At 43.1% G+C, this 27,863-nt stretch overlaps 1 protein-coding gene across 1 annotated transcript; it reads right to left on the reverse strand.

The window, feature by feature from the left end:
- LOC141271312 (beta-microseminoprotein-like) lies at positions 1 to 27,118 on the reverse strand. Its single transcript, XM_073681424.1, has 4 exons — positions 27,078 to 27,118; positions 7,106 to 7,208; positions 5,753 to 5,858; positions 1 to 251 (listed from the first exon to the last, which is right to left on the reverse strand). The coding sequence occupies exons 1-4, from the start codon at positions 27,081 to 27,083 to the stop codon at positions 140 to 142; spliced, it is 327 nt and encodes a 108-aa protein (XP_073537525.1). The 5' UTR covers positions 27,084 to 27,118; the 3' UTR covers positions 1 to 139.
- Between the last annotated feature and the right edge of the window lie 745 nt (positions 27,119 to 27,863).

Below are 27,863 nucleotides of genomic sequence, written 5' to 3' on the forward strand. Positions count from 1 at the left end.
AATGCCTACAATGATCATTTTTTTATTTATTGAAAGATAAAGTTTGCTGCAGATGTTTCTATAGCTTTCTCTGCAATTTTTTTAAGGATTTTTTACCTGAACTTTCAAAAAGAGTAATGATTTTGAAATGGTTCAGGTTTTAGTAGCATTCTTTTGAATGATCATTCTTGTACACGATTTTCATAGTGCAGGTCTCTTTGTCATTCAAGACTTCACATTCGCCACCTTCAATGTCAGTTGGTAAACCAATCCTGTGTACAAAAAGTATAAATGCCGTGTGTTAGAACAGATTGTATAAACAGTTAGTTGATGCCTTACTGGCAGTAGACATGGGGAAATGCAGCTTGGTATGATCATGCATCTTAGATAGCCAAATTAACCAGTTCAGCACTTGGCTATTTACCCTCATTCCTGACGAGGTACATTTTGGAGACTTTTAGTACATGTGGTAGAAAGAATTGTAAAAAATTCTCATTCAGATATGAAAATATTATTCTAAAATTATTTGACTGATACATGGGACTTAATTTAGATTATACTCACTTTTCTATTTATTTGCCAATATCGGTGGGAAAATAAAGCAAATACGTTTCTTTCTTTATCGTTTTTTATATCCACAAAGGACCACTAAAATACATTTTAAAATTGGTTCCCCTTTCTGTAACAATGTCTTTTATATATCAGACACATTTTTTTCTGACGGGAGTGGAGTTAGTAGAAACTATTTGGATTGACAGCGTTTTTTTTTTTTGCTGTTTTTTTTTATTAGTTAGCTGCTTTTTATTTATTTGTTGATTCATTTTTGTTTTAATTTATTTTTCATACAGGGGCAATTCAACATTCAAATCTATTTGTTACCCCATTTCCCCTGTAACTAGGACTTATATGGCCCCAGTTACAGAAGAAATGCAGCCTCCTAGCTGAATGGTAGATTTGATTGGGTCGCCCAAGACCCAGCAGCTCCTATTCCCCCCTTACCCCAGACGCAGCAAGAAAATTACATTAGCGCTTACCATTACTCTATAAACAGAACTGATGGCGAAGACAGTAATAAACTGTTCTTGCCTTCTCTATGGGAGCTCAACTGAGCCCCCTGCTCCAGAATAATGTGCAGCTGCTCTACAACACAGTGACATTTTAGAACATCACTACAGAGTAGAACGGGGATTGCCCATATGTTTGAAGTCTATGGGTGGTCCAGAAATGGTTAATTAAAATGGTTTTCTAAAAATGCACAACTTTCAAATGCTCTCCTCTCTCTAAGTCCACTTGAATTATAGAAACTGTTTACTGAAATATTAATAAAAGTTGCCAGATCTCGGAGTACGTAATGTTCAGTGACAGCATGTTGGCTCAGTCATTACTCATTAGTAGTGTTGAGCCACCCCCGTAGTGTTCGGGTTCGGTTCGGTTCGTCGAACACCGGGATGTTCGAGGAACTGTTCGTCGAACTGTTCGTCGAACACCTTAGAACACCGTCGAACACCGTTAAAACCAATGGCAGGCAAACAAAAACACATAGAAACACATAGAAAACACCTGCAAAGGTGTCCAAAAGCTGACAAACTGCTCAGAAGACACTCTCTTTAAAAAAGCCGGCCGGCAAATTCAGCAATTTAGACAAGAAGGAATAGAGCATCACACATAGATTAGATAGATAGAAACATGTCAGTCACACATATAAGAAGCACAGTGACAGTGTTGGTTACTGCACTTGTCATTTAGTGTAAAGGATTTATTAAAAAAAATATTAGTGTTTTCATGCACCGTCTCTTTAAAAAAGCCAGCCGGCAATTCAGCATCTGTACCCGATAATTTAGAACAGAAAGAATAGAGCTTCACACATAGATTAGATAGATAGAAACATGTCAGTCACATATATAATAAGTACAGTGATAGTGTTGCTTACTGTACTTGTCATTTAGTGTAAAGGATTTATTTAAAAAAATAATAGTGTTTTCATGCACTGTCTCTTTAAAAAAGCCGGCCGGCAATTCAGCAGCGGTACCCGACAATTTAGAACAGAAAGATAGAGCATCACACATAGATTAGATAGATAGAAACATGTCAGTCACATATATATGAAGTACAGTGACAGTGTTGGTTACTGTACTTGTCATTTAGTATTAAAATAAAGGATTTATTATTAAAAAAATTGGCGTGGGGTTCCCCTTAATTTTAGGCTCTAGCGGAGGTTAAGCAGACGGCTGGGGCAGATGTTTGAAGCCTGGGAAGGGGGTAATACCCACGGAGCTTCCCAGGCTACTAATATCAGCCCCCAGCTGAATACATAGCCTTTACTAGCTATTAAAATGGGGGACCCCCCCAAAAAAATGACGTGGGGTCCCCCCTAATTTAATAGCTAGCAAAGGCTAGGCAGACAGCTGGGGGCTGATATTAATAGCCCAGGAAGGGAGCCATGAATATTGGCCCCCTCCCAGGCTAGAAACACCAGCCGTCAGCCGCCCCAGAAATGGCGCATTCATAGGATGCGCCAATTCTGGCACTTAGCCTCGCTCTTCCACGCTGCCCTGGTGCGGTGGCAGGGGGTAATAGGGTTGGGGTTGATGTCAGCTTATAATGCCAGCTGACATCAAGCCCAGGTTAGTAATGGAGAGGCGTCTATAAGACACCCCCATTACTAACCCCATAGTCAAAGTTAAAAAAAACACAAACACCCAGAATAAAGTCCTTTCTGGGCCACCCACGCTGCAAATTGCAGTCCGCAGCCACCCCGGAAAATGGCGCGTTCATAGAAGCGCCATCTTCTGGCGCTGTACCCAACTCATCCAGGGCCCTGATGCGGTGGCTCACTGGGTAATAAAGGGGTTAGGGCCAGCTTGGCATTATCAGCTGGCCCTAAGCCCGAAATTCATGGGGTCACGCCAATATTAGACATGACCACCATGAATTTCTAGTAAAGTATTTAAAAAAAACACAACACCCAGAAAAAAGTCCTTTAATTGAAATAAACACACAATTCTTTATTGTTCTAAATTAAACCATACTTACCATCACGCCCATTCCAGCTGAAGCCAACGATCTCCTGAAATAAAAGAAAAATAATAAAGCAACATCATCCTTACCTTTCCATGGTTCCCATGACAGCTTCAGCTCTGCTACATCGAGATGACAGGCTGGACCGCAGCAGAACGCTGCCATCCAGCCTGTCATCCCGCAGACACTGAGAAGCGCAGGCTTGCTTGCGCTCCACAGTGTCTCTCTGTGAGGGCATCCAGATGAGCCGAGTTAATGTCCAATGAACTCGGCTCACCTCATGCACGTCACTGACAGCGTGGGAAAATTCTCCTGCACTCAGCGCTTCAGCGTGGGAGAATTCTCACACTGAAGCGCTGAGTGCAGGAGAATTCTCCCACGCTGTCAGTGACGTGCAGGAGGTGAGCTGAGTTCATTGGACATGAGCTCACCTTATGCACGTCACTGACAGCGTGGGAAAATTCTCCTGCACTCAGCGCTTCAGCGGGAGAATTCTCACGCTGAAGCGCTGAGTGCAGGAGAATTCTCCCACGCTGTCAGTGACGTGCAGGAGGTGAGCTGAGTTCATTGGACATGAGCTCACCTTATGCACGTCACTGACAGCGTGGGAGAATTCTCCTGCACTCACCGCTTCAGCGTGAGAATTTTCCCACGCTGTCAGTGACGTGCATGAGGTGAGCCGAGTTCATTGGACATGAACTCGGCTCATCTGGATGTCGTCACAGAGAGACGCTGAGCAGCGCAAGCAAGCCTGCGCTTCTCAGTGTCTGCGGGATGAGAGGCTGGATGGCAGCGTTCTGCTGCGGTCCAGCCTGTCATCTCGATGTAGCAGAGCTGAAGCTGTCGTGGGAACCATGGAAAGGTAAGGATGAGGTTGCTTTATTATTTTTCTTTTATTGCAGGAGATCGTTGGCTTCAGCTGGAATGGGCGTGACGGTAAGTATGGTTTAATTTAGAACAATAAAGGATTGTGTCTTTATTTCAATTAAAGGACTTTATTCTGGGTGTTTGTGTTTTTTTTAACTTTGACTATGGGGTTAGTAATGGGGGTGTCTTATAGACGCCTCTCCATTACTAACCTGGGCTTGATGTCAGCTGGCATTATAAGCTGACATCAACCCCAACCCTATTACCCCCTGCCACCGCACCAGGGCAGCGTGGAAGAGCGAGGCTAAGTGCCAGAATTGGCGCATCCTATGAATGCGCCATTTCTGGGGCGGCTGACGGCTGGTGTTTCTAGCCTGGGAGGGGGCCAATATTCATGGCTCCCTTCCTGGGCTATTAATATCAGCCCCCAGCTGTCTGCCTAGCCTTTGCTAGCTATTAAATTAGGGGGGACCCCACGTCATTTTTTTTGGGGGGTCCCCCATTTTAATAGCTAGTAAAGGCTATGTATTCAGCTGGGGGCTGATATTAGTAGCCTGGGAAGCTCCGTGGGTATTACCCCCTTCCCAGGCTTCAAACATCTGCCCCAGCCGTCTGCTTAACCTCCGCTAGAGCCTAAAATTAAGGGGAACCCCACGCCAATTTTTTTAATAATAAATCCTTTATTTTAATACTAAATGACAAGTACAGTAACCAACACTGTCACTGTACTTCATATATATGTGACTGACATGTTTCTATCTATCTAATCTATGTGTGAAGCTCTATTCTGTCTGTTATAAATTGTCGGGTACAGATGCTGAATTGCCGGCCGGCTTTTTTAAAGAGACGGTGCATGAAAACACTATTATTTTTTTTGATAAATCCTTTACACTAAATGACAAGTACAGTAAGCAGCACTTTCACTGTACTTCGTATATATGTGACTGACATGTTTCTATCTATCTAATCTATGTATGATGCTCTATTCTGTCTGTTATAAATTGTCGGGTACCGCTGCTGAATTGCCGGCCGGCTTTTTTAAAGAGACGGTGCATGAAAACACTATTATTTTTTTTGATAAATCCTTTACGCTAAATGACAAGTACAGTAAGCAGCACTTTCACTGTACTTCGTATATATGTGGCTGACATGTTTATATCTATCTAATCTATGTGTGAAGCTCTATTCTTTCGGTTCTAAATTGTCGGGTACAGGTGTATGCCGCTGCTGAATTGCCGGCTTTTCATGTTTCACTGTTGGCACTGTTCCCATCGATTTGGGCAATCACTGTAATGCCACAACCACCATGGCTGTGGCATTACAGTGAGTGGCAGACAATCCCTGCATGATTGGTGCTCTAAATAGCGCCAGACATGCAGGACACGCTTTTGGTGCACGAACAGTTATCGAACATAACCTCGAACAGCCGAATTTTTTGCAAATCGTTCGGGTTCGTCTAACAACTCGAACACCGCCCAAAACAGCTCGAATTTGAGATTGGCGAACAGTTCTAGTCGAACACCGCTCATCTCTACTCATTAGCACTATTGTCTGGAATTGCTGGGGCACAAGGTTTGACTATAACAAAGCACAACATCTACATGTAGTTTACAGTATATGTTCTCCACATAGATTTTCTCCCCCACTCCAAAAAAAATGAGAGTTTGGAAAAATTGATTTTGAGCTCTCGTAGGGATACAGACTGATGTATGTCATAACAATCTGTGCACTACTCTGCAAAATATTTGACGCTACGTAAGCAACATGGTAAAGTACATGAAATAATCAACCAGTTGAATCCAAAAGACTGTATACTCTTTATTGATTTTTTTGATGTCTTTCAACTACAGTTTTTATTCTTTCAAATAAAATAATTAACTTAACTTACATAGTACAACAGCCCAACCTCCCATCAGAAAGACAATGACATCGCAGACAATCCTTAGTTACCCAGTCACTGGACAATTCATGGAATTCATCCTGGAAAAAACAACCTGCAAGTAATTGAAAGATATTTCATTCAAGATAGTATGCTGCTAGCTTTTGTAAAGCACCACTCCAATTTTTCCATTTTTTTTTTCAGTGCTGGAGTAGTGCTTTAAATGAAAGCGCCCTGCCCCCGGTCATATACTCACCCTCCGGAGTCTTCCATGTTTTTCGGCGCCGCTCCAATCCTGCGGCACCATCTTGTGACAGTAGCTTCTGACTGTCTGGAAGTCAGAAGCTACATCACACGCTCTCAATACACATCTATAAAGGCGAAAATGAGGTCAGAACAAGGCTCTCATAGACTTGTATTGAAAAGTGACCTCCACACTTGTATTTTGGGGAGCACTACAAAAAAAGTGACTCTGTGCTATAAAGTGCTATGTGACTTAAAAACATAATCTAGCGGACCTCACAGTGGTGGGCATCCATTTTTGTGGTACTGAGTGCTGTTACCACCTCCACCAGCACTCCGTACCACAAAGATGGACGCCCACCACTGTGAGGTTCGCTAGATTATGTTTTTAAGTCACATATCACTTTATAGCACAGAGTCAATTTTTTTGGGGTGATCCCCAAAATACAAGTTACACTCCCCTGATGAATCCTCTATGAGGAGGAAGAAAGGCGTCGGGAGGGATTTCTTTCTTTTTTGTGGAGTATTAGATACACTTGGGTACTGCTCTTGTTAGGGAGGGAGCAAATATCAGGGACATGACAGGATAGATTTTTACTCTCAGTAAAACAAACTAACTGAATTGAAGGAAAAAACCCTGGAGGATGTCCACAGACAGAAGAATGGGTGAGATCCACACATATTGTTAATGTTTTATATCACTTTGTTTAAGTTACATATGGACCAGGACTAGATTGATACTGCTGGCTTTTTCCAACATGCTATATAAGAGGTTTATTTATTGTGTCCTGATTTCATTTGTTGTTTCCTGATTTCAACAAAGGCTGCTACATAGATACACCTACTGTATCAGGACCGAATCAGCATTGTTGGCCCTCTCTAATTTACTATATGAGGGGTTTGTTGTGGTGCTCTGACTGCAATAGGGGTTAATGAGTAGTTTATATTGGACATTGGAGGTACAAAATAATTTTAGAGATTTAATAAAAGTTATATTTTAAGAGATTCCTCTTGGATGATAAGTATTCTTTGGTAGCTGTTTGACTTTATTATTCAGCGTTCAGATATCAATCTATTGTTGATCAGATATGCTGTAGCTAAGCTCATACTGTTACTTACCATTTACAGGTTTTCCTTGAAATTTAGGCTCTGCCATAAAACAAGCCGCATTGCAAACAGTCAGGCAAATCGCAGCACCAAACACAATCACAAAAAGGTGTTTCTAAAAGGTATGAAAATAAATCGAATTAAAACTGTTCAATTCCTACAGTTAATAGGTGTATACGGTTGATATAGTAGTACAATAATATAAAATCTACATTCTCCATACCTTGATCCTGGTCTATTAATGCTCCATTGAGTTTAGCTCTATTGCACATTAGAAATATACAAGAATTGTAATATCATGGATAATATTCTCCCATCTAACCTTCACTGTCTCATGATCTCATTATCCATCTCTTTCATTTACCACGTTTGTTTCCATCTACACCACTATTTCCAGCATTCCTCAAACCTTATTGTTTTAATCAATGTTCACATCTCTCAATCCATCTCCCTAATTTCTTCCAAACCTCCCCATCCTATGAAACTTATTACCTCTGAATATCAGATTGTCTTCCACAATTGAAATCTTCAGACGCAACCTGAAAACTCATCTCTTCAGGAAAGCCTGCAATAGCCCCGCTGCCACTTCACTACCACCGGAGATGCTCCAATCCCTAAACCTACTGTTTACTCCCCCAATACCCTGTAGCTTGTAAGCTCGGTAAGACAGATTTCACTCTTCATTGGTTTGTAGTTTTTGTGCCATATTTGCATTGTTTGAAATGCCTTTTTTGCCAAAAACACTGCAGCCAAATGTTACTTTAAAGTCTATAGCAAATAATTAAAAATGCTTAACAAAACATTTTTGTCTTTCGCATTTTTGTGGTGATTTGAGGGTTTATAGCATTTTTTTTTCTAAATTTCAGCCATTTTTTTGCCATAGACTTCTCTATGGGACTTTAGAAACACCAGAAAAAAAATACATATATAACATGGCTACAAATAAAAAAAAAAATCAACAGACTGTCTAAGAACACTATATAAAAAACACTTTATAATCATGCCATTTTTAGAAGCAATAAAAATTGTACAGAAATAATGATTTTTTTCGAACAGTTAGATTCTTGCTGCAATCTCTTTTGTTAAGAAAAACTTAAAGGAAATCTGTCACTAGGACTACATTTTTGCTAACCAATCTGAAAGCAGGATAATGTATGGCCAGAGACCCTGATTCCAGCAGTGTATCACTTACTGGGCTGCATGCTGTCATTTTGATAAAATCACCGTTTTATCTGCTGAAGATCTACCAGTTCTCTGAATGTTGAGCTCTGTATATAACCTCACTCATACCACTGATTGGCAGCTTTCTACCCATGTACAGTGTACACAGAAAGCCGCCAATCAGTGGTGGGGGTTTGGTTATACAAAGCTCATGTATGTGGAGGACTACCTGGCAGCAGATTTACTAGTCTTCTCATGATTATTTCCTGCTCATAAGACAGTGATTTTATCAAATGTACAGCAAGCAGCCCAGTAAGTGACACATCACTGGAAACAAGGTCTATGTCTGTACATTATGCTACTCTCAAATTAAATGGCAAAAAATGGTGTGTAATGACTGGGGTCTGGATTAGAGTCTTTATTGAAACCACTAGGGGTAGCACAGGCAGGTTGCATAGTCAGTGGATCAGTACATGGAAATAGCAGTATGATATGGAGGAGCAGTAGGTGAAACAGCTAGACTAAATACTGGGAGCTCACAAATCTTGCAAAAACAAACACAGGGTAAAGCCATACATTATGCCGATACGCATTAAAACAGTGGTCATTAAGGGGCCTTAAATGAATAGCTCCTTCAGTGGGGGAAATACCCATGTGTGACATGCAGAAGTAGTGCTGTTGCTTTAAAGGCATCCAGCAACTAAAGTGGTTAACACAGTCACAGGAGAAGGGGAGTGTTTTAGCAGAGCCCCAGGGGGCTTGTGGGGAAGTTGTTTACTGTCTGGCCAGAGCCAAAGAGAAAGGTGGCTTATGATCTGTATCTCACAGAAGGCAAGGAAACAGAATTCAGCTCAGGAGGGAAGCTAAACAAAGGTCAGTTAGACTCCCCGAGCTAAAAGTGTAGAGTATTATCGGCCAGGAAGATAAGGACTGGAAGGAAACCTGTCATAGAGATTATCTCCGTTATCACACCCTTTCCCCCTACATCTCCATGCAGGATAAAGAATGCTGTGTATTATTGAGTCCTTGTGAAGGAAATGTTAGAACTCTCCTGTTAGTTTTTTTCTATTTTGTGGTCACGTGACCTGCTGCCTATTTATTCCAGCTCCGCCCTTCTGGCTTTGCTGGACTTCAGTGTTATTTTACTCTCTATCTAGCCAGGTGCCTTTGTACCTATCTCTCTAGTTTGTTTGGTCCTTTGGACCTCTAAGTACTTTTTGTCTGTTTGTCTTTTTGCTCCGCTACAACATCTGCTAGGAGGTGTCCAATTTTGTCCCAGTCCTTAGTTCTTTTAGGGACCCCTCCCTTTATTCTATAGGTCTGCGTTCAGACTAGCTGAGGACGAAGGCGGGTCTGTTCACAAGGAACAGGTCGCCCACTGCAACGTAGGGAATCAGCTTAGTCTTATTGTAGGGATAGATTCCCTTTCTTTCCTTAGTTCTTGTAGCAGATCATAACAGGAAAAGCCTGTGGTTGTGTATGCATTAAAACTGTGCTGTACTGTGCTACCAGATAATAAACTGTGTACTTCTGTGCTGCAAAGTTATTACTGAAGCCTGTTGCTCAAAAGACATTTGCATTGCACTGGCCGTACCTCATTAAATGTTACTGTTCTACCTTTTATGAAGACCCTTGTCAGATGTGTCTGGTCAGAAACTGAATCTACTGTGCGCCTGGGAGAAGCAGCAGCCTAAGGTCGCCCTGAGTAACGGTTCCCCCAGGATTCCAATGAATTAATGAAACCGGTCTCGCCCCTATCTGAACTTAGGTGGTGTGCGTGTAACATTGGTGGCCCGTATGGGGAATCCTGAGCGGGAATTAGCGTGTAGAGGGAGAGGAGGAAAAGTGTGTGGAAAAACACAGCAGCACTGCACCTCAACTCAACTCTACTACACCAGTTAAAGGGGACCAACCCTAAAGAAAAACTCACTAGCAGCAATGGATGTGGAAATACAAATGGACAGAATTAGTGAGCTGCTTCTTCAGTTAACCTGTGAAGAATTGAGAACAGTATCAGAACATGTAAAGATGTCAATAGAACAGATTTCCAAAACACACAACCGCAGGCAACTGTTAGCTGCCATTCATGCAAAAATGGATCATCTGGGGGAGAAAGAGACTGAAGACGTCATGGGAACATTCCTCCAGGAACTAACACAGTTTCTAACCAGGTTAAAGTTGGAGGATGGAGGGGCAGCACCAATTACCAAAAGCAGGAATCTCCGTCCACAGACTGAACTACAGGAATTGAAAGAACAATTCAAAGCCCTAACAGCCCTGCAGGAATAGACCGAAACCTCTGAACGGGTGATAGACTCAGACAGGAGCTTTAACCTGCTTGGGTTAGGTAAATCAGGCAGACAGTCTTCTGTAACATCACAAATCACCATAGGGAAAGAATTCAAGATCCTGGGACAGATTGGAGAGTGTGAACAGAAAGAGAGACTGTCTTGTAGGAACTTGTTGCACCAGATCAATGCAGGCTTACAGAAAGGCTACCAGCCAGATGAGATCGTTGAGGGAGTGGTGAAAGCGATCAGCCCAGGACTGAACCTCGGTAGTATGCTAAACATGAAAGGTCAATTGACCTTGCAACAGCTGAAGATGATTTTAAAAGGGCACTATAAAGAAGAGAAAGTACTTCAGAATTGTTCCACCGACTCATTAACCTCTCACAGAAAATAATGAATCACCCCAAAGTTTGTTGTTCAGAGCAATTGAACTGAAGTATAGACTGTTGTTTGCATCTAGAGATGTAGAAGCGGAAGAGAAATTTGATGCTGGACTAGTCCAGAAGAAGTTCTTGAGATCATTGGGAACAGGATTAATCAGAAAAGATATCAAGCTGCAGCTGAAACAGTACCTAGAAGATCCTGGCATTTTGGACGAAGTACTAATTGAACAAATGAATGAGGCCGCAAGTTTGGAGTCAAGCGAACAGAAGTTAAAGAAAGGCTCTGCTCCTAAAATCACCAAAATGAGTCAACTGAAGTTGGAGACCCCGGTGGCCAGTCCGAAGATCATAATAGAGATTCTCCACTGCCACCTCCAAGAGGAAAACTTAAATCACCAACAAAAGAGAGGACCGTCAGCGCTGACTGGGAGTAAGTAATAGGAGAACTGCGAGCCAAGTTGATTGAGGTGAAAAAGTTGATTTGTTCCAGGCCAGAATCGGTAACCCTCAGACCCAGGAGTGGGATCCAAAACGGAAGATACCCGGCTTGTGAAGCATGCCGTTCATCAAATCATAGTACAGTATGTGTCAACTGTCTAAGATGTGGTGAGGAAGGACATTATGCCAAGGAATGCCAATGTAGATCTAAATGTGGGGAATAGAGCGCACAATAGGGTGATACCCTATGGAGGGAGATTAAGAGATTGCTGGTTACACTCACCTGATGGAGTTGTGACAGGCACAACTCCTATGAAGGTATGAAGAAAAAGAGCTGCTGTTGCCCCGTGGCTGGAAGATAAATCCTCCAGAAGATATTGAATCCAGTTGGATAAACACGTAGGTGGGCTGCACTGCTGAAGTAAATCAATTCTTCAGAGATGATGATGATGATGATGAAAAGGCTTTTTATTAACTTTTTTTTTTTTATCTTATGAAAAGGCTTTTTATTAACAACGCGTTTCAACGCCGTACCGGCGTCTTTTTCAAAAAAAAAAAACAAATGTGTACAGCATGAGAATGGATGGGTTTTTAAAGGCCCAAAATGGATGCCAGTTACATAGGGAATACCCACAGGAACACTTAAACCAATGGGAAAATTAGGAAGGGGATGGACATTCAACTTGTAATTTCAAATAAATTAAAGTTGGGGGAAAAAAAAAAAAAAAAAGGACCATCCTTAATACTGATAAAACGTGAACAGTTGAATGATTGCAATGTGGGATAAGACCCCAGGATGGGGTGGTGAATAGAAGCCAGTGAGTGAATATTTAACAGGTGAGCCACCCAGGGAAATGTGGGAAAGGGGACAAAGGAAAGAGGGGAAATGCACATATAAATGGCACCACATAAATAAAAGACAAATTGTTGAGGAAAATAAATTGGAGAGTAGGAGAAACGTGATTAGAACCTGGGATTTGGCAGTGTATGGACATCAGAAGGGCAACATTTAACAGAGGAGCCATCTAGATGGATGAGGGAAAGGTGATACAGAAAAGGGAACTATACTTATAAATGAATAAAAAGGACAAAAAGTGTTGTAAAGACTGCATTTTGGAGTGCAAGAGAAACCGGATTTGAACTCAGTATGAGCCATTGAATAGGGGCCAGAAAGTGCCGCAGAAGGTGTAGTGAGACTAATGGGTGGAAACTATCAAAAAAAAGAGTTAAAATGGGGGATGAAAAATGAAATGGGCATAATAATTTTCATAAATACAAAATCATGGACAAGAATAATGAAACAATAAGCAGCAAATAATTTAAAAAAAAAAATTAAAAATGAATTTTCAAGAATGGATAAATTGGATCCAAGATCATGTGTATATTGATTATTTAGGATAAGACACATTGTGAAATAGAATTAAAAATGGGGATATTAATAGAAATTAATATTAAAATAACAATCAGAACGGTATTAAAATACATAAGAGAAAAAGGATCTGTGACCCTATGCAACAACTGTGCAGTGCTCAAATAGAATAAAATAAATAATTAAATAAAAATCTCAGTAATTTCATTGAGTCCATAGGGTTTAAGGGTGCTGATCCTGTATATCCAATATATTTCTTTTCTCTTCAAGGTTTCCATAGGGTTTGGGAGATCAAGGGAAATGAATTCAATTGGTGTGATAGAGATGCCTGTGGCATTCTTACCATGTACCAATGCGCAATGCAGGGATAAACCCTGCTTCATGAAACCTTTTACAATATTGGACCGATGAGAGGTAAGCCTTCGGTGTAGTGTCTGGGTGGTCCTGCCCACGTACTGCAGGCCACATTGGCATTCTATGAGATATATCATGAAGCGAGATTAACAGCTCATATTTGACTTGATAGTAAAAACTTCACCTGTATGGTTAGATTTAAAAGTTTGGGTATTATGTTTAATGCTGTTGCAATAAAGGCACTTTCTCGAAAAGCATTTGAAACTCCCATTTTTTTGTGAACGTTTATTGGTGCGTGTACCACTGGGGTTAGTGTGTTTCAGGCGGCTGGGGGCTAGGATGTTTCTCAGCGTAGGGGCTCGCCTGAAGGTAACCTTAGGCTGTTTAGGAATGAGAGAACACAGAATCAGATCTTTTAGTAGAATGTGCCAATGTTTGTGCAATGAGTTTCGAATGGACTCATGTGCAGAATTAAAAGTTGTGATAAAATTACAATTAAAATCATCACCTGCACTAGCCTGTGGGACAGTTTTGGGCTGGACGCACTGTTTTTGTGATAAGTTCCTAGCTTTCTGATAAGCGCGCTTGATAAGCCCTTTGGGGTAACTTTGCCTATGAAAACGCTCACGCAGGATATTGGCTCGTGATTCAAAATCAACCTCATTGCTGCAGTTACGTTTTATCCATTGAAACTGGTTAAAAGGGACATTTTCAAGCCACTTTTTATAGTGACTGCTGGAAAAATGGATATAACTATTGGCATCCACATCTTTAAAAAAAAGTTTTAGTAATTACATGTTGTCCCTGATGAGAGATGGTGATATCTAAAAAGTTATTAAAATCTTTCCGTATTGTAGGACTAAAAGTAATCCCCCAATCATTAGAATTAAGATAAGATAAAAAGCATGAAACTGTTTGTGGATCCCCTTTCCAAATAATAAAAAGATCATCTATAAACCTCTTGCACAGGACAATGTTGGCATTGTATCTGGAATTATATATAAATTTTTCTTCAAAAACACCCATAAATAAGTTTGCATAGCTTGGGGCTACCCTAGTCCCCATAGCTATGCCACATTTTTGATGATAAACATTATTTTGGAACTTAAAAAAAATATTTTGTAAAATAAAATCCAAACCTTCCAGAATAAAAGCTTTGTGTGGTTTACTTAACCTTGCATCTTTCAACAAAAATAGATTAATGCAATGTAAACCAATGTTGTGTCTGATATTAGTGTATAACGAGGCAACGTCAAGTGTAATAAATAAATATGAATCTTCCCAAGTTATGCCCTGTAAAATCCTAATCAGATGACCAGAGTCATCCAAATGACTGGATAGGCTTTTGACATGAGTTTGGAGAATAGTGTCAAGATAATAGGATAAATTACTTGTAAGTGATCCTATCCCAGATATGATTGGTCGCCCTGGAGGGTTCTCAAGGGATTTATGTATCTTTGGGAGGTGATACATGAATGGTATGTTTGGATCATTAGTAGTCAAGAACTTTTTTTTCTTTCTTATTTAAAACACCCTGTTCAAAAGCTTTTAGATGAGTTGGGAATATTTGGCATATATGGGTGGAAATGGATCATTATGTATGATTTCATGGTGCTCTGGGCTAGATAAAATAAAAGTTTCTTTAATATAGTCATCTCGATCCTGTACCACTATACCACCCCCTTTTCGGCAGACCATATGACAATGTTGGGGTTTTTCTTAAGGGATTGTATAGCCATTTTTTCTGGCTTTGTGAGATTGTTCTTGGAATATCCATGTGTGTTACTTTTGATGTTTTTAAAATCATCAAGTACCAACTCGAAAAATGTATTTACAAAATGGCCTTGACTTTCAAGTGGATAAAAATTAGACTTGGGCTGGGCATCAACGTGAAAATCTGTAGGTGAAGCATACTGTGGAGGTGGTTTATTTTTGTTTATAGAAAAGTGTCTTCTCAGAGTTAATTTTCTGATAAATGGATGAAGGTCAAGGAATATGTTGAAATCATCAAACATGTTGGTGGGATAGAAAGAGAGCCCTTTAGATAGTAGCGCTACTTCAGTTTCCACCCATTAGTCTCACTACGCCTTCCATGGCACTTTCTGGCCCCTATTCAATGGCTCATATTGAGTTCAAATCCGGTTTCTCCTGCACTCCAAACTGCAGTCTTGACAACACTTTTTGTCCCTTTTATTCATTTATAAGTATAGTTCCCTTTTCTGTATCACCTTTCCCTCACCCACCTAGATGGCTCCTCTGTTAAATGTTGCCCTTCTGATGTCCATACACTGCCAAATCCCAGGTTCTAATCACATTTCTCCTACACTCCAATTGCTTTTCCTCAACAATTTGTTTTCTATTTATGTGGTGCCATTTATATGTGCATTTCCCCTCTTTCCTTTGTCCCCTTTCCCACATTTCCCTGGGTGGCTCACCTGTTAAATATTCACTCACTGGCTTCTATTCACTGCCCCATCCTGGGTTCTTCTCCCACATTGCAATCATTCAACTGTTTACATTTTATAAGTATTAAGGATGGTCCTTTTTTTTTTTTCCCCAACTTTAATTTATTTGAAATTGCAAGTTGAAGGCCCCTCCCCTTCCTAATTTTCCCATTGGTTTAAGTGTTCCTGTGGGTGTTCCCTATGTAACTAGCATTCATTTTGGGCTTTTAAAAACCCATCCATTCTCATGCTGTACACATTTGGTTTTCTTACTTGAAAAAGATGCCAGTACGGCGTTGAAACGCGTTTTTAATAAAAAGACTTTCATGAGATAAAAAAAAAAAAAAAAGTTGATAAAAAGCCTTTTCATCATCATCATCTCTGAAGAATTGATTTACTTCAGCAGCGCAGCCCACCTACGTGTTTATTCAACTGGATTCAAGGAATGCCAATGGTCACTGTCATTTGGGTTAAAAGACAGGAGGTTACCAGCGCGGGGCGACTGGTAACCGCGACACGTAGGAGGCCCCAGAAGCAAATCCAGATATCAAACCCCAGAACGGTGCCGAGGTAAAATGGCTCCGTCAGTACTATCCCCAAGTGTGTTCCCGTCTACAACAGCTGCAAGGGAGACAGGGGCATCAGTTACTTTATACAGTGCCAGCTAGATGGACCCCTAGTAAAAGCACTGTGGGACACAGGAGCCCAAGTGAGCCTTTTAAATGAAGAATGGAGAAGGTGCTACCTGCCACACACTTGCCTTCAATCAGTAAAAGAACTCTTGGGACCAGTGACACTCCATGGCAAAGCCGTCAACCAGACCGAAATCCCTTTCATAGGATGGGTGGAAGTGACTTTCCAACTCAGGGCCACGAAGAACAGCAACACCATCGGGCTTTTAGTACCTCTTCTCGTGACCAATGATCAGAACGTGGCAGAGGATCCTATCCTGGGTTATAATGTAATCACTGAGGTCATCACGAAACACAAGTCAGGGGCGCATGTGGTGGAAGCAATCGCCACATCGCTCGCCATACCCAACGCCGTGGCGGAAAATGTGATCCATAGAGTAAAGAAAGCATGGAATACAATGGACCTAAAAGAAGTCAAGGTAGGCTTGTGCCCAATCATCATCCCTGCAAACCAAATGGTGGGGGTGAGGTGTGGAGTCCGGGTAGAACCAGGAAGAAAAGTCCAGAAAAGACTGTTTGTGCCAAAAGACTCCTCAGAACTTCCGGAAGGCCTAGTTCAAGGTGAGATTGTGCTTACGATTCCTACTTGTGGGTTTGCTCAAGTTACAGTACTGGTGATGAATACTACGAAACACAAAATTAGATTGGATCCAAAGACTGTTAGGTCACATCAAAACTGTTAAAACTGTATATCCATCCAGTATGAGACCAACCCAGGGGTCTACAGTGAATTCAGTCTCCCCACCAAGGAACAGGAGTTGCCCAGGGCATGAAATTGCGCAACCCACCTCGGGGTCCTGGGATCTCCCAGTACCCCTGGAACACTTGTGTGCTGAAGATCTAGCAGTATCAAAACAGATGCTGAGAGAAGAGTGTCATGCGTTCTCCAAAGATGACTTTGATATAGGCTGTATCCCGTCATTGCATTTGAAAATCAATTTGAAAGACACAACCCCAGTAACCAGAAGTTACATGTCTGTGCCAAAACCATCACATCGTGAAGTGAAAGAATATTTACAAGACCTCATCAAAAGAGGTTGGGTCCAAAAGTCGAAGTCATCTTATTCCTCTCCTATTGTCTGTGTTAGGAAGAAGGACGGTACGTTGAGACTCTGTTGTGATTACCGGGAACTAAACCAAAAGTCAGTACCTGATCGACACCCGATATCAAAGATCTAAGATATGCTGGATAGCCTATCAGGAAGCACCTGGTTCTCTGTCCTCGATCAGGGTAAGGCATACCACCAAGGGTTTGTCTAAGAGTCCAGTAGACCGTTGACAGCATTCAACACACCGTGGGGATTATATGAGTGGATCCGCATACTGTTTGGGCTCAGTTCAGCTCCAGCAGAATTTCAGAGGAACATGGAGACATGTTTAGAAGGATTGAGGGACCATATCTGCCAGCCATACGTGGATGACAATGTGGTACACAGCAAAACCTTCCGGGAGCATGTTGAACACGTGAGGACCGTATTACAACAGGGAGTTAATTTGACCCCAAAAAAGTGTGAACTGTTGAAAAGACAAGTCTGATTTCTAGGGAAAATTGTGTCCGGAGGAGGATATACCATGAACCCAGCAGAAATCGCTCTGGTACTGGCCTTAAAAGACAAGCGGCCCTCTACCATCAGGGATTACTCTCCTACTATCGTACTTACGTTCGGAACTTCTCCATGATTGCTGCCCCACTATACCTCCTCTTGGTGGGGACGACAGAGACAACAACACCCACGGAGAAAAAGAAGAACGCAGGTAGGACCGGGCTTAAAATAAACAATGCTGTTTCGTCCCAACAAGCCCATTCTCTGGACAGCAGACCACCAGGAGGTATTGGAAGAACTAGTAGACTACCTGATAAAACCACCCATCTTGGGATATCCTGATTTCAATTTACCTATTTGTTCTTCATTGTGACGCTTCTCAGTTGGACTGGGAGCTGCCCTGTATCAGCATCAAGATGGAAAATTGAGAGTCATCGGTTACGGTTCTAGAACGTTGACAGACGCTGAGAAGAATTACCATCTACATTCTGGAAAATTGGAGTTCCTGGCATTGAAATGGGCTATCTGTGAATGATTTAGAGATTATCTCTAGTACAGCAAAGAGTTTGAGGTATACACTGATAACAACCCTTTGACCTATGTCCTTACTACAGCCAAACTGAATGCAACGGGTCAGAGATGGGTCGCTGAACTAGATGACTTCAATTTCAGCATCAAGTATAGCCCAGGAAAATGCAATACGGATGCTGACGGATTGTCAAGAATGCCACTAGAGCCTGAGGATTTCATGCAAGAATGCTCGGAGGAAGTCAGTCTGGAAGCAATTGAAAGCACTACCCAAGCAGTACAAGCTTATCAGGAGAAAGACACACCATTCTGGTGTCCGTTAACGGTGGAAACCACCATAAAAGCGGGAGAACAAGATCAGCCCCAGTCTATTCAACAACTACCAAAAGGGAAAATCTGTAGAGCACAACGGGAAGATCAGATAATTGGTAGAATACTATTTTATGTGGACCAAAATCGGTTTCCAAGTAAACGGGAAAGAGACAATGAGTCACCAGAAGCATCTGTTTTAATTAAAGAATGGACGAAGCTCTACCTCAGCGAAGACGTTATTCTGTATTGTAAAGCACGACAAAACCAGGTGTTGGTACTACCCAGCGTATTCCTTAGGTTGGTCTTCAAAGAACTCCATGAAAACATGGGACACCCGGGCGTGGAAAGGCCAACAAATTTGATCAGTGAACGTTTCTTCTAGCTGTACATGCAGAGAGATATTGAGAGGTACGTGACCAAGGAGTGTGGATGTCTGAAAGATAAATGTCCCAACACATGAACCCGGGCACCTATGGGCAACATCCAAACTATGTATCCGTTTGAGATGGTCTCAATAGACTTTCTATATCTCGAGATGTGCAAGGGTGGTTACAACTATATCTTGGTGGTGATGGACCATTTCACTCGATTTGCTCAAGCATATGCCACCAACAATAAATTGGGTTGAACAGCAGCAGAGAAGATGTTCAATGATTTTGCTTTGAGGTTTGGGTTCCCTATGAGGTTACACCATGACCAAGGAAGAGAATTTGAGAACCAGCTCTTTGCCAAGCTAGGAAAGTACTGTAGAATTCAGATATCCCACACAACATCCTATCACCCAGAGGGTAATTGACAAGTGGAACGTTTTAACCGGACATTATTGTCGATGTTGCGCACTTTAACAGCTGATGAGAAGAAAGACTGGAAGAGTTCTCTGTCAAAAGTGGTACATGCCTATAACTGTACAAAGAGTGATTACTCACCCTTCTTCCTATTGTATGGACGATCGCCATGACTGCTAATCGACATTATGTTCGATACTCCAGTGTCAGAGACTTACACAACATATCCGGAGTAAGTTCGGAAATGGAAGGAACGGATGGCAAAGGCATACAACATAGCGTCGAAAGTGGTTATTCAAGGACAGAGCAAGAGTAAGGAGTACTATGATCGAAAATATTATGGAGCAGAATTGGCACCGGGAAGCAGGGTGCTATTCAAGAACATACATGAGAAAGGCGGTCCAGGAAAACTTTGTTTGTACTGGGAAGACAAGGTGTATGTGGTCGTAAGGGGGAAAACTGATGACAGCCCAGTGTATGAAATCCGATTGGAAACGGGAGACAAGAAAACCAGGATAGTCCATCGGAATTTACTACTACCCTGTGATTATCTCCCACCATAACAAGACTTCCCAGAAGTAGACCGACATCGTCCGAGATCGACTAAGGGACCACCACAGACTGAAGCTCCGGAGGTGGATAGTGACCTTGAAAGTTCCGATGGAGAAGAACATACTGTTGTATTTCTCGGACCGGCAAAGAGAGGTATGTACCATCCTCAGGAGAGTGAACTAAGTCATGAGTGTAGGGTCGGCGTCCCTGCCTCCTGCTAGGCAGGGACGCTGTTCCCCTCACCTCTCCGCTCCGTGCCCGGCGTCTTCCTCCCGCTCTGCTAGCAGCGCGCGCTCCTTCCCAGCCACAGTGCTTAGGGCGCGCGCGCGCTCCCCCTCTCTTAAAGGGGCCGCGCGCGCCGTCCTAAGGAGTCCCCGGCCAATGGCCCGAGGACTTCACCATATATAAGGCACCTCCTCCAAAATGGAGGTGCCCGAGCAATGTTGTAGCACAGTTCATCACTCTGCTTCAGCCCTCAGGTCCCGTTTCCAGTTACCTGCCAGTTACCTGCCAGTTTCCTGTCTGATACCTGCCTGTCTCGTGTCAACCTGCTTCTGTTCCTGCGGTCCGACAGTCTGCCTACCAGCCCTGCCAGTCTGTCTATGGATCCGTCTGCCCGCTCACCTGGGAGCGCACATCTGCTGCCTGCCTGCTAGCCTACCTGGAGGCTCCGCCGTCACGTGCTGTGACCACCAGCCTGTCCAGAGATTCTTGCCCGCTCACCTGGGAGCGCTCACCTGCTACCTGTCTGCTAGCCTACCTGGAGGCTCCGCCGTCACGTGCTGTGACCACCAGCCTGTCCAGAGACTCTTGCCCGCTCACCTGGGAGCGCTCACCTGCTACCTGTCTGCTAGCCTACCTGGAGGCTCCGCCGTCACGTGCTGTGACCACCAGCCTGTCCAGAGACTCTTGCCCGCTCACCTGGGAGCGCTCACCTGCTACTTGTCTGCTAGCCTACCTGGAGGCTCCGCCGTCACGTGCTGTGACCACCTGCCTGTCCAGTGACTCTTGCCCGCTCACCTGGGAGTGCTCATCTGCTACCTGCCTGTTAGCCTACCTGGAGGCCCTGCCGTCACGTGCTGTGACCACCTGCCTGTCCAGAGACTCTTGCCCGCTCACCTGGGAGCGTCCACCTGCTACCAGCCTGCTTGCCTACCTGGAGGCTCTGCCGTCACTTGCCATGATCACCCGCCTGTCAAGAGACTGTCCCGGTCATTTGCCGTGACCACCTGCCCGTTTACCCAGAGACTGTCTCGGTCACTTGCCGTGACCACCTACCCGTTTACCCAGAGACTGTCCCGGTCACTTGCCGTGACCACCTGCCCGTTTACCCAGAGACTGTCCCTGTCACTTGCTGTGACTACCTGCCCGTCTTCCCTGGGCGCCACCCGCTTCCTTACAAGGGCCGCCCCCTTGTATAGTTGCTCAGAGGTTCCGCCTCCCAGACCCGTTACAATGAGGCTCCAGAGTTCGTACCAAGGAGTACAGATGAAGTTCAATTCAGATCTGATGTTCGAACACTGGCCCCTGAAGAGACAGATCAATACTCAGGAGGAGCAGAATTATCAGACCGTGCGGAAACAAGCGACTCAGGAGAAGTACAGGAACTTACAGAGGCAGCTCCAAGAGCATCTGAGGAAGCACAGGAAATGAGTGCGGTGGAAGAAACTTTTGTGACCGAAGAACCCGTGGTCTCTGAGGAACAACCCATCAGGAGGATGTTGACTCGAGAAGTGAGGAGGCCCGTGATGCTGATGTATGAGACACTTGTTGAGTCGAGTCAAGTGCTAAGGAGCTGGTTGAAGACGTATGAAAAGCTCCAGCTCAAGAGATGCTGATTGTTTTAATTGTGTCAATTCTTTATTTCTTACAGGCATCTTATAAGAAAAAGGTCGTAAGAATAGGTTGTTATCAATGTTTATGAACGTTATACCAATTTCACAATGCTAATTTGTATATAAAGTTATCCAACTTTCACCACTGTCTCAGAATTGGTCAGATTGACCAATTAAGACGAATGTCGAGGACGGCATTCAAAAAGGAGGGAAGAGTGTGACATGCAGAAGTAGTGCTGTTGCTTTAAAAGCATCTAGCAACTAGAGAGATTAACACAGTCACAGGAGAAGGGGAGTGTTTTAGCAGAGCCCCAGGGGAATTATGGGGAAGTTGTTTACTGTCTGGCCAGCGCCGAAGAGAAAAGTGGCTTATGATCTGTATCTCACAGAAGGCAAGGGAACAGAATTCAGCTCAGGAGGGAAGCTAAACAAAGGTCAGTTAGACTCCCTGAGCTAACAGTGTGGAGTATTATTGACCAGGAAGATAAGGACTGGAAGGAAGCCTGTCATAGAGATTATCTCCCTCATCACACCCTTTCCCCCCTCCATCTCAATGCAGGATAAAGAATGCTGTGTATTATTGAGTCCTTGTGAAGGAAAAGCCTGTGGTTGTGTATGCATTAAAACTGTGCTGTACGGTGCTGACACATAATAGACTGTGTACTGCTTTGCTGCAAAGGAGACTGAACTGTTATATAAAAAAATATATAAATCTGGTATTGCAATAATTGCACTGACTCAAAGAATAAATCGGTCTTAATACTTTTACTCCATTGTGAACTGGGCAAAAAGAATATAAACAATAACTGAATTGCTGGTTTTTGTTCATTCTAGATCTGAAATATCTGAATAAATAGCGATAAAAAAAATTGTTATATACCCTAAAATGGTACCAAAAAAAACTTCAACTCGTCGCACAAAAAATAAAACCTCAAACTGCTCTGGTCGTACAAAAATGAAGTTACAGCACTCAAAATATGACAACGAAAAAATATTTTTATAAAAAAGCATTTTTACTGTGTGATAGCAGCAAAACATAAAAAATATATATATTTAAATCTGGTATCATTGAAATCACACTGACCTGAAGATTAAGGCCGCCTAATCACTTATGCCGGTGAACCACGCAAAAATAAAAATAAGAACTATTCAGGTACTATTGTCTATTTGTTCATTCTGCCTCCCAAAAGTCTAAATAAGGCTCGGCTCACATTTATCCTGGACTCTCTGTTGAGCACTTACATCTGGGTTTCTGTATAAATCCCACAAAAATGTGATTCAGACTAAACCTACAACGGACTCAGTCTGGTCTCTGTTCTGGCAATGGCTCGTCATTTTAGGAGTCTATATTTACGGCACAAGTATAGGCGACCTCCGTTCTGTGCATGCCTAAAAAGATGGATACCACTGGAACAGACGGCAAACGGAGTCCAAAGTGTCTTCGTCTTCCTCGTTATAGTGAGTGGTTCCGTCTGGGGGTTCGTCTGAATCTCATTTTTGTGGTATTCACTTGGGAACCCCATTGTAAGTGCTAAGCATAGAACACAAGAACATGACCCCAGCCTTATATTGAAAGTGATCACAAAATGTTATGCACCCCAAAATATTACTCTAAAAAAACTTAACTTATCCCACACAAAACCAGCCCACACTCAGATCCGTCATCTGTCATTGGAAATATAGGGGTCCCCATCTTACTGGCCGAACAAAGACTCCGGAAAAGTGACACCTCTTCAAATAAAGGGCCTAAGGCATTCCTCACATGTATTAAAGCTGTCAAACAGTCGCAAATCATGCGCACGGAGTGGCTCAAACATAACACCTGAGCACGCTGAAGATACTCGGCGAGTACCCGAGCAAGCTCGCCGAAAGGGTTAACAGAACATGCTCGCTCATCACTATTTTGACCACATATGGGGTAGTATTGCATTTGGGAGAAATTGCATAACAAATGATGGGGTCCGTTGTCTCCCATTATCCATTGTGAAGGTTACATATTTGGGTCTAAAATAACATTTTAGCTGAAAAAGCGTAATTTTTTTTTTCACATCCATATTTTAAAAAGTTCTGTGAAGCACCTAAGGGTTTACCATGCTCAACTCACCCCTAGATAAATTCCTTGATGGGTCTAGTTTCCAAAATGGAGTCATATGTAAGGGTTTCTGCTGTTCTGGTACCTCAGGGGCTCTGCAAACAAGTCTTGTTGTCTGCAATCTATTTCAGCCAAATTTACATTTCAAATACCAAATGTCGCTTCTTCCCTTCCGATCACTGCTGTGTCCAAGCAGAACTTTTGACTACATGTGGGGTATCGTCACGCTCAGAAGAAAGTGGGTAACAAAGTGTGGCATTCACTTTTTCATGTTACCTCTTGCAAAACTGAAAATTTTGGTGCTAAAGCAACATTTTTGTGAAAAATATGAAAGTTTTCAATATGACGACCTAATGTTAAAAAAAAAAATGTATGTAGTACCTGTGGGTTTAAAATGCTCACTCTACCCCTGGATAAAATCCTTGATGTGTGTAGTTTCCAAAATGGGTTTACTTGTACTGTTTGCGCACCTAGGGGCCGTGCAAATGCGACATGGTGCCCACAATCTATTTCAGCCAAATTTGTGTTCCAAAATTCAGATGATGAGCCTTCTGACCACAAAGACATGAGCCAGTATAGCCTATACATACTGGCTACATGTGCGCAGACCCAATGGGGCCTGCGTGTGTCAGTGTCTCCTTTATGTGTGGAAAAGGTACCGGAAACACTGACATGTGAAAGAGCCCTAAAACTGACCCGTGGTGCGTGTTTCAAATCCACAACATGTCAATTTCTCTTGTGGGCATGCTGAGTTTTAAGTGCAGATTTTCCCCATAGAATTGCATTAGATGTGGAAAATCTGCAGGTAAATAAGCGCATATGCATTTTTAGTTCTGTTCTAATGTGGAAACACAATAAAAACACATGTAATTCACACATGACTGAATCAATAAAGTTTTGTGAAAGCCAAATACCAGGAAGTATCCAAAACAAAGCAACTTTATATAAAACATGACACACCCAAAAAGAGTCAACACTTACATTGCCAAAACCGCGATAAAAACAAATGTAAAAAAAACGCACTAAAAAAACGCAGTAAGAAAACTTAATTAACTTAATTTACCCAATAAGTACAGAAATACTGCAGAAAATCTGCAATACCAAAAACTCACCAAGCACTCATCGTGGAAACTTAACTTAAATGTTTAGAACAGGGGTCCTCAAATTTTTTAAACAGGGGGCCAGTTCACGGTCCCTCAGACCATTGGAGGGCCGTAATATAGTTTTTTTAAAAAACTATGAACAAATTCCTATGCACACTGCACATATCTTATTTTGAAGTAAAAAAAAACAATACAGGAACAAATACAATATTTAAAATGAAGAACAAGTAAAGTTAAATCAACCGGTATTTCAATAGGTAGGTAACTGTACCCAATAGGCAGCATAGGTCCCCAATAGGCAGGTAAATGTACCCAATAGGCAGCATAGGTCCCCAATAGGCAGGTAAATATCCCCAATAGGCAGGTAAATGTCCCCAATAGGCAGGTAAATGTCCCCAATAGGCAGCATAGGTCCCCAATAGGCAGCATAGGTCCTCAATGGGCAGGTAAATGTTCCCAATAGGCAGGCTGTTTCCCCCTTATAATGCCATATGCAGACTGTTCCCCCCCTTATAATGCCCCATGCAGGCTGTTCCCCCCTTATAATGCCCCATGCTGAATGCCACCCCCCATATAATGCCCCATGCAGGATGTCCCTTTCTCACACCATATAATGCCCCATGCAAGATATCACTCCCCTGTCTTTATAATGCCCCATGCAGGATGTCCCTTTCCCCCCCATATAATGCCCCATGCAGGATGTCACCCCCCATATCATGCCCCATGCAGGATGTCACCCCCCATATAATGCCCCATGCAGGATGTCAACCCCCATATAATGCCCCATGCAGGATATCACTCCCCTGTCTTTATAATGCCCCATGCAGCATGTCACCCCCCCATATAATGCCCCATGCAGCATGTCACCCCCCATATAATGCCCCATGCAGCATGTCACCCCCCCATATAATGCCACATGCAGCATGTCACCCCCCCATATAATGCCCCATGCAGCATGTCACCCCCCCATATAATGCCCCATGCAGCATGTCACCCCCCCCATATAATGCCCCATGCAGCATGTCACCCCCCATATAATGCCCCATGCAGCATGTCACCCCCCCATATAATGCCCCATGCAGCATGTCACCCCCCCCATATAATGCCCCATGCAGCATGTCACCCCCCCATATAATGCCCCATGCAGCATGTCATCCCCCCATATAATGCCCCATGCAGCATGTCACCCCCCCATATAATGCCCCATGCAGCATGTCACCCCCCCATATAATGCCCAATGCAGCATGTCACCCCCCCATATAATGCCCCATGCAGCATGTCACTCCCCCATATAATGCCCCATACAGAATGTCACCCCCCCATATAATGCCCCATGCAGCATGTCACTCCCCCATATAAAGCCCCATGCAGCATGTCACCCCCCAATATAATGTCCCATGCAGCATGTCACTCCCCCATATAAAGCCCCATGCAGCATGTCACCCCCCCCCCCCATATCATGCCCCATGCAGGATGTCACCCCCCCATATAATGACCTATGCCTCCATACATAAAAAAAAAAAAAATCCAATACTCACCTCACTTCTCACTTGCTGCCGCTGCTCTACTCTGGTCCAGACTGCAGGGTCGCAGCAGCGTCGTCCCTCTCTGCGCTGCCTGTGACAGCACTCGGGAGGGCGCGGTGTAAAGAGGTCACCGCGCCCTCTGACCTGAGGCGTCACAGGAAGCGCAGAGCAGGAAGACAGCGAATCTGCGGAGGCACGGGGAGAGGTAAGTATCCGCCTGCCGGGGCCCTGAGCAAGCAGGGGGAAAGGCGGGCAATGGCACCGCTCTCCTCTCCTCCGCCCATAGCCCGGCGGGCCAGATAAAAGTCCTCCGCGGGCCGCATGTGGTCCGCGGGCCGTAGTTTGAGGACCCCTGGTTTAGAACATGGTAACTTGGTTACAGACTGAAAAACTATTCTGTACATGTGAGTGTGAGTATTCCTACATCATGTGCATGGATTTCTATAAACCTCACTAAAATCTTTGTATCAGTTGCAGCAAATCAATCATATTCCTTACTTGTTTTGGCTAATATCAAATATATATCAAAACTGCATTGTGTGAACCTGATGGTAATATAGTAATAGAGTTCTCACCATCATGATGTGCTCTCTGCAGCTGCTGAAATTTTGCAATAAATGTTATTTAAACTCTTAGTTGAACAAATATTGAGCAATTTCTTTTTCCAACGTAAAACAATGTTTTTTCTCATTATGAAATCCAAAACCGAGTATGTTATTTCATGTGCACAAAGGAGGGCGGTTGCGTTGGAGCGGGGTCAGAGGAGGCAGGGTCGCTTTTGTAGGAGGCCGGCAGTGGCAGCAAGAGGGGGGGCGATGCTGCAGGCCCCGTACTGGGAGGAGGGGGTTTTCCGACTCTGCGAGGCTGTGCGAGCCCTGGACTTTCAATGCATCGGTGAGCAGAGTCCCCTTCCCATTGATTTCAGTGGGATGGGACTCGGAAAAATGGCCGCCGGAGGCAGCACATGTGCAGATTGAGATCTTGGGAGCCAGGGGGTTTATTTACCATGTTCAATATGCGATAAAACTGACCTGACAATATGATTCTACTGGAGAGTACGAGTACACATATACCAAACATGTATAGTTTTATTAATTGCTGTAAGTGGTGAAAAAAAAACAGAAATGGAGTAAAACAAAAAAATACGGTATTTTTCGTACTATAAGAAGCATTTTTTTCCTCCAAAATTTTGGAGGAAAGTGGGGGATGAGTCTTATAGTCCGAATACTAGCCATAGTATATACTATATACTGTGGCTGGTGTGGGTGTTGGGAAGCGGCAGCAGGGGATCAGTGGGGCACAGGAGGGAGCAGAAGCCTGCTGCAGTCTACGCTGTGCCAGCTGCTAAAGAAAATGAATAT

The sequence above is a fragment of the Phyllobates terribilis genome, unplaced genomic scaffold, assembly GCF_046119375.1.
Source record: "Phyllobates terribilis strain yellow unplaced genomic scaffold, ASM4611937v1 Scaffold_5__5_contigs__length_657084704, whole genome shotgun sequence".
Lineage (NCBI taxonomy): Eukaryota > Metazoa > Chordata > Amphibia > Anura > Dendrobatidae > Phyllobates > Phyllobates terribilis.

Coding starts and splice junctions, on each gene's coding strand:
- LOC141271312 (XM_073681424.1), bottom strand. Junction 5,859..7,105: donor TCAAGGAAAACCTGTAAATG/GTAAGTAACAGT, acceptor AATTACTTGCAG/GTTGTTTTTTCCAGGATGAA. Junction 252..5,752: donor AGGTTGGGCTGTTGTACTAT/GTAAGTTAAGTT, acceptor TTTTGTACACAG/GATTGGTTTACCAACTGACA.